Source organism: Ruditapes philippinarum, unplaced genomic scaffold, assembly GCF_026571515.1.
Source record: "Ruditapes philippinarum isolate M1 unplaced genomic scaffold, ASM2657151v2 ctg7110_1_1_1_1, whole genome shotgun sequence".
Taxonomy (NCBI): Eukaryota; Metazoa; Mollusca; class Bivalvia; order Venerida; family Veneridae; genus Ruditapes; species Ruditapes philippinarum.
The window spans coordinates 32,845-48,229 of NW_026859789.1; the positions used below are offsets into that span (position 1 = coordinate 32,845).

The window sequence follows — 15,385 nt, forward strand, 5'->3', positions numbered from 1 at the left end:
TCGGTGGATGTCGTAAAGACGACGTTACGTTAGCGGGAACGGCAGGCAGACAACGTTACGTTGGCGGGAAGAAGAGCTCATACGACGTCATTTCCGTTGTATTGTTATTTTACCGTTAATAAACATTATCATTTTAGACAGAACGCAAATTAGTTGCTTCTTATTTCACTGAACACTTTTACATTTTGGTGCCGTGCCGTGATGTACTGTCCGACCGAGCACAATCCGGCTGACATGTTGACAAGAGGAATTACAGCTACTGAATTTCTGAAGAGTAGATTATGGGAGAAAGGTCCTGATTGGTTAACTGATGAAAGTCGGTACCCGAGCCAACCAGCTGTTGTAACAACTGTTTTACTCGCAGAAGAACAAGATGATACACTTGTTACCATGACAACCTACGGCATTCACAATGTCATTGATATCAACAGATTTAGCCGTTATAGAAAGCTTCTTAGAGTGACAGCCTACATGATGAGATTCATTCAACATTGCCTTACTGTAAAAGAACTTGCCAATGCTGAGAAGATGTGGCTTCATAATTGCCAAGCAACCACCTATAGCGCTGTGATTACATGTATCAAGACCGGAAGGAGAAACCTGACGCTTGTTAGGCAACTACAATACCTTGACAATAATGGTTTCATTCGCTGTGTTGGTAGGATTCATAACGCCCATTTAGCTGAGCAAACCCGATTCCCATATCTGCTTCCGGCAAACCACCAACTGACAAAACTTATAATTATAGACGCCCATGAAAGACACTTACACGCAGGTAGGAGTGCACTTATTACCCATATACGCCAGAAATACTGGATTCCATCGATACGCCAGTGTATCCAGAAATTACTCCGGAAGTGTAACCAGTGCCGCCGAGTGTCAGGAAGACCGTACACAGCGCCAGATCCACCACCTTTGCCAAAGATACGAGTTCAAGACACACAACCTTTTACTGTGACTGCAGTTGATTTCACCGAAGCTTTAAATGTACGAGGAAAAAACAAAAATGAGAAGGCATACATTTGTCTTTTTACCTGTGCTTCGACCAGAGCTGTTCATCTAGAAGTAGTCTCAGATATGACTGAATCTTCATTTTTACAAGCGTTCAGGCGATTCAGTAGCAGAAAATCTCTACCGAAGGTGATGATATCTGATAACGGAACAACTTTTCAAGCAGCAGCAAATACAATACGCCAATTAATGAATTCAACTTCCGTAAAAGACACGTTACACAACCATGATACAGAGTGGAGATTGATGCCCAAGCGCGCTCCCTGGTTTGGTGGTTGGTGGGTAAGATTAATTGGTCTTACCAAATCAGCTATCAAAAAGGTTCTTGGAATGCATACGTCACTTACGATACTCTCCAAACAATCGTAACAGAGGTAAAAAGCGTCATGAACGACCGTCCATTGACTTACGTTACGTCAGAGTCAACACACCCAGAACCAATTACACCAGCTCATTTGATATATGGACAACCCTGCCTTACAATGAAGATATATCCGAACCAAAACCAGTTTCAAGAGATGGGACCACCAAACAAGCGAGAATACAGACACATAGAGAACACTTTAGATGCTGATTTTTCAACTTGATCAACTTAAAAGTTTATGAGAATATTTGTCTGGATAATCTTTAGGTCGAGTTTGAAACTGGGTCATATGGTTAAAAAAATAGATCAAATCAAAGAAAATCATTTTGAACACTACAAGTCTTATTTCAGTTGGAACAACTTGTTACTTTATCATAGGTCATATACGTAGGTCAAAGTTGAAACTTGGGCTTTCGCGGTTAAAAAGTTTTAAAATTTGACCCCTTCCGGAAAAAATTTGGCAAATTTTTATTTCTGTCTACAAAGAGCTCTTAAGATTTATCATCTAATTTCCTACATACGGTTTACTTAGATTTCTAGTAATGTTTACTCTAAGTCAGATTTGTCATGCAATCATCAATGTAGAATCAGAATGTTTCAAAAGAGGTCTCGTGTTTTAGTTATTTTATTATTTATTTTCCGTTAGATTAATGACAATAACTACGCGAACTCGATATCGTCCTAGAAACTTTAATTAAAAAAGCACATACTTCGGAAAACCATGAACATCAATGTTTATTCATTAAAAAGAATATATATTATTGTGTAACGTTTTGAAGGCACACAAACCCTGTCGGTGAAAAGCTAGCTCACCACCGAAAGTGCTTTGTGTCCTTATATACGGGAAGTATTCCCTTATGTTAATTCAACAACTTAAGTATTTGCATATTATCATGCTCATTATGACGTTCTACCAATGTCGTTACATTACTTTCCCCTCCGAGAAGTCTCGTCCCGAGACTTGGCCTGGGAATCCGTGGGTACGGCAACTCCGGTCTGGCAGTTGTCAACATCCCCCAGACTGGCCATCAAATGTAACGTTTTGAAGGCACACAAACCCTGTCGGTGAAAAGCTAGCTCAGCACCGAGAGTACTTTATGTCCTTATATACGGGAAGTATTCCCTTATGTAATTCAACAACTTAAGTATTTGCATATTATCATGCTCATTATGACGTTCTACCAACTTCGTTACAATTGTCTAATGTTCAATCATCTGGATTTGTTTCATATTCAATATCCTAAGAATCAACATTAACACCATAATCAGTAGAACCTGATAGTTCTAGTACATAAAACAACATTTTATTTGTGGTCTTCCAGTACAAATGTCTACATGTATCTGTGGTCACATATCGTGTAAATTCCAGTGTGAATACAATGCGAGAAAGTCACGCTTGAAGAACATCCGTTACATAAAATCGCAAGCATTCTGCATGAATAGGGTTTGCCGTATCAATTCGTCCGCGAGCTCTCAAATTCTTCAACGTATTCATCCACATTGGTACCATAAGCCGTCTCCACTAAACTGCAATTCTTTTTCTACTGTACTTGTACGATTTCTTGTGGAGTATACATGACACGTTGGCGCCCTTTATTATTACAACGAAGTATCCTCTTTAACTGACGAAGACCAAGACTTATGGAGATGTAGAACTATGTCTGCGCACATGAAGTCAGCATGAAAGTACTGCGTAATCACTTCTAACCTGCTGCTTCCGTTCCCAAATGGCAATAGGGATGACACAATTGTTGACACAGGAGTCACTTCCAATAAAATGACGAAGCAAACATCAACGGGATCTCAATGTTTATGACCTTAAAAGAAATAGAAATAAATGAAATATAGCGTTATAAAAACAAAGGGCTGGGGCTATAAATATGTACCAACCACCAACAACTAAACATTATCGTAAGACAAACCGAACCCCCTGACTAGCAGGTATTTTTCTGTCAGTTTTAACACTTCAACCAGAACAAAATATATTTATGAACTTTTTCAACCGCTGCTTATGACCCCATGTAATCAATAAAATGTAAAGCTGCACCGTATCTGGCGTCTTTCATAAAACTAACATATCTTAATCGTTTCAGCTGTTAGCATAAAAAATATAACAATCGAGATATTATAGTTCACGGAATGTTTATTTTATATATAAAAATGGCAATTACCTGTAAGCAGCCAGTTTTTCTTCGTGAAACAACCTTTTGCAAGAGACCGTTGAATTCAAAAATTCGCGTCTTATGTATTCTGTTCTTACTTTTTAAATATTAAGAATTAATTTTTAAATACTAAGAATTAAATCTTAAATATTAAGAATTAAATAATAAGTTTTAAGTTTTAAATATTATTTTCAAATATCCTTCCAGGGCTTCCATAGACAATAGACAATAGTTAAAGTGACATTATGCTCATATTTTTATAGTCAAGTTCAGCTGAATTGTCTTTATATTTCAAAAGTTTGACTGTTAAAATGGTGTTTGACCAACAGTTGATATTGGAAAATGTTTAGGATAAAATTTAAATATGCCTAAAGAATAAAAAGACTGCCCCACTCTTTTTATAATCTGAACGTTACAGGTAAATTCTAATGGATATTTACAGAAATTTTGCTTGGATCCTTGCGTTATTTATTGTTTATGCAAAGTAAATTATTAAATTATTAGGAATTATGACAAAATGAAAACTTATTTTGACTTTCACCTGTTCACTCACTATCTATCCTTGGTTGGGCATAATGTCACTTTAAAGTTTGAGCGAACAAAGGATTTGTAAATAAAGAATCTTGTGTTCTGATTTAAATTTACTAGCCAGGATGTTTATTTGTTTTACAGCCTTTTTGCAAATATTTGATATGAGTAAATATAGGTCAAAGTTAAAAAAGAATCAATTTCAACACTAAGAAAGTGTACATTTTTTTCACAAACGATTTTTGTACTATTAGGATTAAAAGTTGTTAATTCATTTGTTTTGTTTTTTTCCAATACGAATTGCCTGAATTTTATCCGGATAAGCTTGCATGAGATGGTTATCAAACTATTTTATCATAGTTAAATAAATTATACAGACTGTAAAATAAATACATTCGTTACAAACACCAATCTGAACCGATAGTTATAAATAAACGTTGCATATTACTAAAAATAGCAAACGTGACTTCTAAATATATGACACCAAATATAGCATAGCGTCGCCGATAAAAGCAAACAAGGAAACCCAGACTTCTAAATATAATGATATCAAATATAGCATGGTCAGACTCACATATCCTCTCCATGTACAGTCAAAAAGGCTTTATGATTTTATTTTGAGATGCAAGTGAAAAAGTATATAATCATTATGAATCAATTTGATTTGGTTAAACAAATATTTTCAAAAATATCATAAATCGGTAACATTGGTTGAATCTACCGAAACCGCCAAGTGCTACGCATTTATCTGTAAAAACTTCTGATTACATTCATTTTGCGACTTTCATACAAGGCCAAAATCACCACCTCTGTCACATTTGACATGGTCTAAATCAAGTAAACATTTCACCAATGTTTCAAAGTCGGGAAAGGTAATTGCCGAGAAAATATAAAGAGAGGTTAAGACATGCACAAACTTTAATTTTTTTAAGACTAAAGTGACTTCACGAATTTACTTTAGATAGTCGAACCCGTCTGTTTGCTTCCAAAAGTTTTGGCGATCACCGAAAATTAACATGTGCAGTACAACGATGACAGCCATACAATAGTTAGCGCCCGTACCTTGCCTTTCGGAAACGTATATGTTGCGGTACGTTATTTTTTTTCCTTACAATATATAATTACCTCATTCCGAATTCAAATATCCGGTGTTTGACGGACTTGAATACTGAATTATCTAAAAATGGCTACCAAAACTTATGAAGACAACAAAAAATGGAAAAATGATTTAGAAAAGGCCGGTTTCAGTCATTTAAGTAAGTATTTTTCATATCATTTTACATTTTTATTAAAGTTCATATCGATGGGCCATGTTTTCTGATACATATGACGAGTGGTGTTTAACGAACGTAAGTGAGAAAAGTATATATTTGATTACTGCAAAATTTGGAGTTAACCATAACCCAAAGAGGTGTGAAAGTATAACTGAATAAGGAAAAGTGCAAATGTCTACAAACTTTTTTTTAGTTTTAGTTATTTGTTTTTATTTTTATTTATTTAAAATATTATTGTGTGTTTATCTTTTTAAAAAATGATATTTGACTGTTTGATGTTGAATGAGTCGTACATAATGCTCGCTTGTTTGTCAAATATAGAATGCACTGCTCTTGAGCTAAACTACCACCTCACTTGCTTATGTGATTGAAAGACTACTGTGCATGACAGACCTTCGAATGTTAATCGCCTGTTAATTCCAGTTATTACGTTATTATCACAAGTGTGAATATGGTAATCAATTTAATGCAATTCATTGAACGAGCATTCAAGAAAGAATTTGATACAGTTTTAATGTCTGGCAGTGGACCATTGTCATCATCATCACTAGCAACACCTTGAACTTTTTTCCAATTACTTATCGGTATACAAAAGTAAAAGATCGTTTTTGAGAACTTTCCCTAGATATCAACTGTAAACCCTGCTTACTGAAAGTTATATGAGATACTCCAGTGCTTTTTGTTTAGGATTAAGTTAATCGGTTTCACAACGGTTATTCGGTTGGTCGTCTCAACACGACAAACAAATTCGCACAGCGGTTAAATGACATCAATAAAAACAATGTTGTAAGTCATGTAGCAAAAAGAAATTACATAAGTTTTTAATTCAGAATTACCAAATGCACCGTGTTAACAGGTAACGCTGCTGCAGGAATGTGAAAATATTCTTTTTATTTTATGCTTAAAAACAAGTTAAAACGAAATTTCCTTAATATTAACTTTAATATTAAAATATTTTTCCCCACTTGTAGCCTCTATTAGTCGAATTTCTCATAAAATACAAGAAGTATTGGGTTGAAAAATAAGTTCGACAATCAACGTTTAATGGCGGTGATATTATTCATTTTATTTAAAATAATATGAATGATCGCTTGTTTTAATTAAAACAAGAGCCATGTTAGCATGACCATCCCCCGCCAAATGTGTTTGCTCATTGTGAGAATGTATATGTAGTAGAGCAGAATAATTCAATCTAAAGAGGTCTTTTGGTTATGAAAACTGATTGGTGAAGTGATTACAGATTTGAAACCTATGTGACTACTGATGGCTGAAAATAACAAAGGGCAATAACTCAAAAATAATGCAGGTAGAGTTATCATTCTTGTGTGCTGCACTCCTCCTCAATATGATCTATCCACCTATGAAGTTTCAAGTTTATACCTCTAACACTTTTTGATATAAAGTATGAAAAATAACAAAGGGCAATAACTCAAAAATTATAAAGGGTAGAGTTATCATTCTTGTGCACTGCACACCTCCTCAATAAGATCTATCCACCTATGAAGTTTCATGTTGACATCTCAAAGACTCTTTGAGTAATGCTCCACTCAGGTGAAAAATTAAGTATGAAAAATAACAAAGGGCAATAACTCAAAAATTATGAATGGTAGAGTTATCATTCTTGTGCACTGCACACCTCCTAAGTGAGATATATCCAACCATGAAGTTTCACGTTGATATCTCAAAGGCTTTTTGAGTTATGCTCTTGACAAACATTAAGTTTGAAAAATACCAAAGGACAATAACTCAAAAATTATGCAGGGTAGAGTTATCATTCTTGTGTGCTTCACTCCTCCTCAATATGATCTATCCACCTATTAAGTTTCAAGTTGATACCTCTAAGGCTTTTTGAGATACGCTCGTGACAAAAAGTATGAAAAATAACAAAGGGTAATAACTCAAAAAATATAAACGGTAGAGTTATCATTCTTGTGCACAGCATTCCTCCTCAATAAGATATATCCACCCTTGAAATTTCATGTTGATATATCAAAGGCTTTTTGATTTATGCTCCACTCAGGTGAAAAATAAAGTATGAAAAATAACAAAGGGCACAAACTCAAAAATTATGAAGGGTAGAGTTATCATTCTTGTGTACTGCACACCTCCTCAGTAAGAACTATCCACCCATGAAGTTTCATGTTGATATCTCAAAGGCTTTTTGATTTATGCTCTGGACAAAAATTAAGTTTCAAAAATAACAAAGGGCAATAACTCAAAAAATATGCAGGGTGGTGTTATCATTCTGGTGCACTGCACTCCTCCTCAATATGATCTATCCACCTATGAAGTTTCAAGTTGATACCTTAAATACTTTTTGAGATATGCTCCGGATAAAAATGTCGGACGGAAGGACGGACGGAGGGACGGATGGATGGATGGACGGAAGAAAGGACGGAAGGACTGACGGACGGAGACTATTTCTATATCCCCCGCCACCTTTCGGCAGGGGATAAAAAATTCTAGTAGAAGTAAAAAGGTCACACCATCAGACCTTATTTCCGTTACTACGAATTTATATTTGACCTGGCTTTTTTAAGTGTAAGCGGTCGCCATTTTTATAAGTTGTGTATTTCCCGGGATGAAAATAATTGTGTTTGATTCAGAGGGATATCATTTGGATTCGTTAGTCATACATCTTTTTTAGAAGAAAGAATACTTATTTTAGGATTGTTACAGACAATGAAGTGTTGACAGGTGTGTAAACATTCAAAAAGCGGCTAGGAAATTGGAAAACATGGAATTGTTGAAAGGCTGCCTTACGAACGCTGGGTTGTTAACTTATTCTTTGGGCTAATGGCTGCCATTGCTTTTCAAGTTTTCATATTGCATTAGGCAGTAATTGCTCGTAGGATACTTAAACAAGCCCAAATGTCATCAGTTTTGCTTGTGGAAGGAATTGCATTTTTCAGACTGTAGAAATGAAACAAAAAAAATAGAGACAATATTTGGTGATTGGTAATTTAAATGAATTGAAGTAAGTTTTCTTATTTATTACCTTTGAATTCAAGTTATTTATCAAGTTTAGCTTTGCATTTTTCTAAACAGCCCTGACAATGTCAGAATTTTGAGCAAAAATAAAATTGAGGTACCACATGGGGTAAAACATATAAAAGTAGTTTCGTTAATGAATAGTGTGAATTTATATTTTGATAATTTTCACTGGGAAATTATTAAAATATAATGTTCACGGATAAATCAGTAATTTACTGAAAAGCATAAAATAAAATGCAGGGATTGTGTAAAATTGTACGCAGAATTGTACGATTCTATGGCCGAAACGGGCACCACGGTAAGAAAATGGACCAATATATTCATAGTAAATCGAATTGAAAGAAATGGATCTGCGATTACTGTTACTGACAAGCCATATTTTAACCTCATTAAAATACTTCTGTATAGTGTCGGTCATAACTTTGCAGAAATTCTGCACGACATAATCTGATTTCCACATTTCTGCGTCACTGATTATACACAGTGGTATAATTGATATATTAACTTATGTTTATTATCTTTGAGTTGGATAGTCTGGAGCATCTATGGGTCTTTAATTTGCAAATAAATGTATCAAACTTAATTTAGCAACACATTATCTTTTAGATGGAGACAGGATAATTTGCATTGATTGTGGCTTAACTCCTCGTCTAGGCCCAGGAGACTCGCCGACAGAATTACATAAGGGACTATATAAAGACTGCAAGTTTGTAAAAGAAAACCTACGGGAAAAACTTCCACGTAATAAGGTATGAACATAATACATGATGTTGCGATGATAAATGAATATTGGGTGTGTGAAGGTTTAATACAGAATTTATTGAACGAGTTAAATAAAATTAAAATTGTCGAGCCTCTGACGAGTATAACATTTATTTATTTAACGATTTCAATAGGACTAGTAATGAATACAATATTCTTTTTATCACATTCCTAAAATAAGAATAGTTTTAAGTTAAAAGTACTATTTTATGACTGACGCTTATACCATAACGCTTATGTTTAGATGGTTGTACTATAATAGATATCAGGTCACGTCAAAATATATGCATAACTGTGTTATACAACTTTTACGGAGACAAAAATAAGCTTCATGGGTATGTGATAAACTTTAAAATTGCACTTATCGTCATGGGTTAAATTGCATTATCGCATTTTTACCAGATGACTATTATTTGAAAGCAACTTCTACATTGTGAAGTGTGTTCTCTAAGTAACATTCAGTTCAATTTTAAAACAAAATTTTACTTTCATACGGATATTTGATAGAGGCAAACATATTGGACATATGCCAATTAACCCATTACTTCATGAGCATTTTGTGAAAAATGGCTGTTTTCATTGAAAAGTCTCCTGTTACAAGTTCAATTTGCTATAATACTATAAAAACTGCTTCAACACTAATCAAACTTGGCACAAATGTTGACTGGATCATTGCCCTTGCAACAACATGCTCAGGCTTAAATTTTCTGTTACCATGGCAACGAGGGGACATCTCAAAATTGCCAAACATCACTATTTTGCGTTGATTTTTCCATCAAAATTGATTTCAAAGTGCTGCAACTTCTCAATGGATTGAGATAAAGTCAAATGCTTTTCAGCGTTGGTTACACGTTACCTTATGATCAATCTGGGGTCATTTACAGCCTCTCACAAGTCCAAAATTTTCTTGGCGATGAGGGGGACTCCGCCACCCTTCAAACCCCCCAAACAGAAGGGGGCACATCCCCCTTCTGGCAACCCCCTGATGTATCTTTTGGATGGGGGGCCGCGCCGAAAAAGAGGTCACTTTTTTTAACAACATTTCTCAAACAAAAACAAGTGTTTGGGGCCTAAATAAGGCATTTTTTCATCATTTGAGACAACAAAAAGGGGAAGTGAAAAAGGCGTTAAAAGGCGTGTATATGAAGTAATGGGTTAATGATGCTTGATAACGGTAGTATATTATTTAGTTTAAACATCATGCATTTATGTTTTTATGAAATCAGTACTGGTGTCATATGCACAAGCATAGTTTGGGCCGCATTAGGGATAGAGCAGTAGACCATATAGATATCGTCTTTAAATATATACAAATATATATTTACCTATATTAATAGCATCATCATGATACCAATACAGTTAAAATTGTACATTGAATTTTCATGGTAAGTTTATAACTTAACATAAACCATTTTGTTTTTGTGACTTTTTAAGGCTGAAACAAAGCAAAGTTCAACCGAATTAGGAGACGACTTGTTAGAAAAACAAGCAGGTGATATTTTGCTGTATGAGAGAAAGGGCCAGTCTGCTTTGTGCACAGGGGGAATTACACATGCAGAATACCATGATGAGAACAAAAAGGATTTCGCTGGAGGATATACAGATAAAACGAACAGTATGTTATTCATATACAAGTAATATAAGAACACTGTGTAATTTACTAGATCAAATAATTTATTCAGTTATTTTCAAACCTTAGTAACCTATCAAGTCTGATAAAAAATACACAGTTAACTACGTGTAGTTAAAAGTAGTGCCTGTTTTCGGATCTGGTATACGACAAAACAGAACATGCCTCATATCTTAATCGGCAGTATCGCCAGAGAGTCCCTCAAATAAGTTGTCAAGTTGCCCTGTACTTCACTTCAGTGTTGTTATATTTTTATGGTCCTTCGGGATCATTGATGCCACACTATTAAGTGTTGAGAATTGAGTACCGCTCAAGCTTGTGCTAGAGGGCGTGAGGGATGTTGCACTTATTCATTATCCCTCATGTACAGACTCAATCAAACCGAGTCTGCAATTCTTGTGTAATTTTGTTGTGATTAATGCTTCCAAGGGATCATTATGTTTCCAGATTTTTTAACAACAACTTAAAAACAGAAATCCTTTTGAATAAAATCAGGATCCTCAATTAACTCAGAAAATCCTTCATCAAGCTCGTAAAAACTAGTAATCTTTGCTCTTAATTTGTGCAAACAGATAGAAATACCTTAAACTAATTTAATATAGTGTTTATAAATGAATAGACGCCAACTTCTCCTGTAACATTCTGAATTTCCCTTCGACTAACTCGAGTTCAGTATTGATAGAGTTGACACAATTGCTCTCATGGTAGGTGTATCGCAAATAAATGTCTATAGCAATTATAGGAAGTACAAGAGCACAATAGAAAACTGTTAACAGGTTTTCAGTTCATGTTTCAATTAATGGATCGGCACTTAACTTTTAGATCTTTTAGAATCTATGGGGAAACTTTACATAAGATTAATGTTAGTAAGTAAGCGGAGTGCATAAGCTATATTTGAAGAAAAGGCATATTGAACAACCGCAACATGTGAGCCATTGTCAACATAACTTTATCAAAGTGAGCAATGTACGTATGTCCATTAAGACCTTCTTGTTAAATATTAATATTTCAGATAATGGAAGAGACAAGTCTTTAAGGTATGAAATGGGGAAGTGCCCGATACAGGAAAGCATGACTTCGCAAATAGATAATTCCGATGCTTGCTCTGGTATCTCTAATAGAGATCGCTATCAAGAAGTTTATAAAAAGACTCAATGTAAGACATGCCGCAAGAGTTTGAAAAATTGTGCTGTGGTTCTGGTTCTGCCCTGTAGCCACATGCATTGTAAAACATGTGCATTTGGTCAACAAAAGTGCAGCTGTGATACTCCGATTACTGATCAAATAAACACATTTTGGTCTTAATGTTGTTGATTATGTTTGGACGTTTGCTATAAATTCCAACATAGTTTCAGGGGAATAACAGCATCGCATTTTTGTCATACGTGAACAATCATTATTTTGTCATTATTTTGTCATACGTGAACAATCATTTTATGCTTTTACAGTCTCATTTTGTTTGGCTCTATGTTCTGCAAGCGAATATCTTGTTTTAGACAATAACTTGACTGTCCGAGGTTATAGTTAAAGGGCATAAAATTCAATTTAACCCTAAATCTTTAATTTATGTGCAGAAATATTTATTTATTAAAATAAGATTTAAAAAAGGCGAAGTGTAGGAGTTCAAACAATTCTTTTGTAGTTATTCTCATACAATACACATTGTTTAAGGAGTCTTCGGTCAGAAATTCAATAAATGTAATTCAATATATTATGATTTTAATAGCATATTTTTGTGTTATGTGTAATGTTTGTGCAATGTGTGTTATAAATCGAGAATTTGTAAAAAAAATTGTTTTGCAATGTGCACGAGCCGTTTTCTTTGTATGTAAGAGGATGTTACTGCTAAAATAAAATGTCGTTTTATAAGTCATTGTATTGTAATGCATTATTATGTATCCCAAGTCCTATATATTTTGCTGATTAGAAATAAGTTCTGCAAATGCTTCTGCATATTTCAGCAGATTATTTTGCTACCGTATAAGCAGAAAGAAAAAAGTATGATAGGAATTATTTAAACTGAGCACTGTTACAGAATAAGATTACATAAATATATTAAGCGAAAATTATTATTAGTGGTGTTGCAAATCCCATCTTTGAGTTATTTGTCGTTAATTTAATTTCATATTTTATGTTCTTCAAAGGGCAGATAGCCCATAAGCTAAGAAAAACTTTATTTTTCTGTTTTGCATATAGATTGCCACTGGGCAAAACCTCAAGGAAATGTATAGCAATTTGTTCATTTCTTTTTTTTTACATTTAATAACATCTGCAATGAAATGTTGATTGTTGACTAAGAATAGATTGAATAACACAAAACAAGAGTAAAAATAAGCTTTTTTTTGTTGTTTTTTTTTTGTTGTTGTTTTTTTTTAATTATGTTTAAGTTATCTTTTGTTAAAACTCTAAACATGTATAAATTATACAGATTTAACTCACATTGGGTCAAAAATTAGATTACACAGTCCAAATATCGAAAAACCTTGTTCACATTCTAGAGGCTACTCTTCCAATCTAAATATCCTGGAAATAGGTCAGATAGGTTCAGGTTGTTTTGATGATTTCTTCTACATCGTGTGTGAATATGGATCACCTTGGGTCAAAAACTAGGTCACACAACCCAAATATGGAAAACCCCTTGTTAAAACTCTAGAGGTTACTGTTTTGATCCAAAAAATCCTTGAAATTAGTCAGAAAAGTTGTTTTGGTGATTTCTATGTAATCTTTGAATATGGGTCACCTCAGATCAAAAACTAGGTCACACAGCCAAAATATGGAAAAACCTTGTTAAAACTCAAACAATAAAAATATATAATGAGTCCCAATATATAACCCAAGTGATCCCGCACTGGGGCAAATATTGATACAGATGCATTAAAGTTGTATGGAGGTCCGCAAGGCATTGATAAGTGCCAAATATCTAAGCTCTGGGTTAGGTTCACATAACAAAACTATAAATTTGCCAACTGTTAATCCGGTTAATATTCCACGATCCTTAAATTGTAATTCTAACATTTTCAATAATTCGCTACGTCTTAAACTTTCACCTGTTAAACATTCAATTTTAAAGAAATACAATATCAAACACACAAATTTTCCTTATAGATCTTGAGTGTACCCTTTTTTTAAACAATAGTTATTCTAATTATCACAGTCTACTATTACCTCTTCAGATGATGGTAGAACATTTAAAGCAGCATGCCTGCAGATGAGAAAAATATCTCAATACAATGAATTTTGAGAAAAATGAACTGAGATTTTAGGAAAAGAAGAAAGATTCAGGATTCAAGTAATAATTTACATATTATGAGCGGTTAATGGTTAATGTTTCATTATGTATAACTATATGTCTACTGAGTTACTAACGCAGAAAGGACATTTTTTTGCATTTTTTTTTGTAATTAAAGTGGATTGCAAGTGCCTTTAATGATGTGAAATTTGCTTCCTTTTGGTCACTTTACAATATTATACTTTTAATTTACATTTTCAAAATTTTCATGAAAATAAGCATTAATCTGGATGCGTACATTTTTTCATTCAGATATAGACTGAAAGTCAACACATTTAATTTGTTTTAACATAAAATGAGAAATCGCAGCAAAATTACTTCTCTTTTGTATTAACATATTATAAAAGTCGGCCATTCTTTTAAACGTGAAACAATTTAGCCAGTGGAACAAAGTATTAACGATTCTTCTTCAGCATTGTAATATATGTTATAAAGATCCCAGTATAGACATTTTTTTCTTTCTTAACATACGAAAACGCAAATCTCAATCCCATGAAAATAAGTTAAAAATGATAACATCAAACGTAAATTAAAAATAACTATTATTAATATTGCTATTACTGTTACAATTATTTGCTATTAATATAAATCATCTGTTACAAATATCAAATACAATTACAATAAAATTGTTTCCGACTTGACGTCGAGACTATTACACCAACTACACCAAGTTTTGTAATTTAGATTTTGGCCATATTATCAATGGTTATTTTGATATTATAAACGAAAGAGAATTTTAAAGGACTCATTGTAGAATTCCTTCCGATATTGATTTTAATGTGTGTCGTAGTCAGATAACTGAAGCGATCGAGGAATGTTCAGTTAAATGGTGCCTATTAATGCATTTAATTCATGGAAACATATCATATTCAAAATCATAGAATCACACATTGAATTTTATCGTGGAAATAAACATCTTCTACCACCTAAACACATACTTTAATTCATCTCAGAAAGAATATAGTAACTAGTGTTTTACTCAAACTTTGTTTTAGTTCCGGCTGGCAAGGCGGTCAAATTAACATACTCATCGTATGACGTATCCATTACAAAATGAACTTTACAGTACTACTTATTCTGAAATCTATGTTTCTGAACAAGATATTGTTGATCATATTTCTAGTATTTCTAACTTTAAAGTTCGTGTCGATGAGGAAAATTTCAAACTTCCTATACTGTACTGGATTCTAAAAATACAAGGCACTGAAAAATGAAGACATTGAGACTAATTCACATATCTGGGCACCATAGTCAGCAAGGAAGGGGTACAAAATAACATATCAGATGGAGGATAGGGAAAAGCCGACATACTAGCTTTTGCAACTCTGAGGTCGGTGTGGAGGAACCCCAACATCAATCTGTCAACGAAGA

General features: G+C 33.8%; 2 protein-coding genes across 2 annotated transcripts; both read left to right on the plus strand.

Annotated features, from left to right (window-relative positions):
* The first annotated feature begins 201 nt into the window (after positions 1-201).
* LOC132757916 (uncharacterized) lies at positions 202-1,380 on the plus strand. The gene has a single exon (XM_060749412.1). The coding sequence runs from the start codon at positions 202-204 to the stop codon at positions 1,378-1,380; it is 1,179 nt and encodes a 392-aa protein (XP_060605395.1).
* A 3,782-nt stretch (positions 1,381-5,162) lies between these two features.
* On the plus strand, positions 5,163-13,065 carry LOC132757914 (uncharacterized). Its single transcript, XM_060749410.1, has 4 exons — positions 5,163-5,321; positions 8,940-9,082; positions 10,530-10,710; positions 11,738-13,065. The coding sequence occupies exons 1-4, from the start codon at positions 5,249-5,251 to the stop codon at positions 12,028-12,030; spliced, it is 690 nt and encodes a 229-aa protein (XP_060605393.1). The 5' UTR covers positions 5,163-5,248; the 3' UTR covers positions 12,031-13,065.
* Positions 13,066-15,385: the final 2,320 nt, after the last annotated feature.

Bases quoted from the DNA above. Each gene is read 5' to 3' on its own strand.
- LOC132757916 (XM_060749412.1), top strand. From the start codon at position 202: ATGTACTGTCCGACCGAGCACAATCCGGCTGACATGTTGACAAGAGGA.
- LOC132757914 (XM_060749410.1), top strand. From the start codon at position 5,249: ATGGCTACCAAAACTTATGAAGACAACAAAAAATGGAAAAATGATTTA. The intron at 9,083-10,529 runs GTATGAACATAA...TGACTTTTTAAG, and splicing joins AAAAACTTCCACGTAATAAG to GCTGAAACAAAGCAAAGTTC. The intron at 10,711-11,737 runs GTATGTTATTCA...TTAATATTTCAG, and splicing joins ATATACAGATAAAACGAACA to ATAATGGAAGAGACAAGTCT.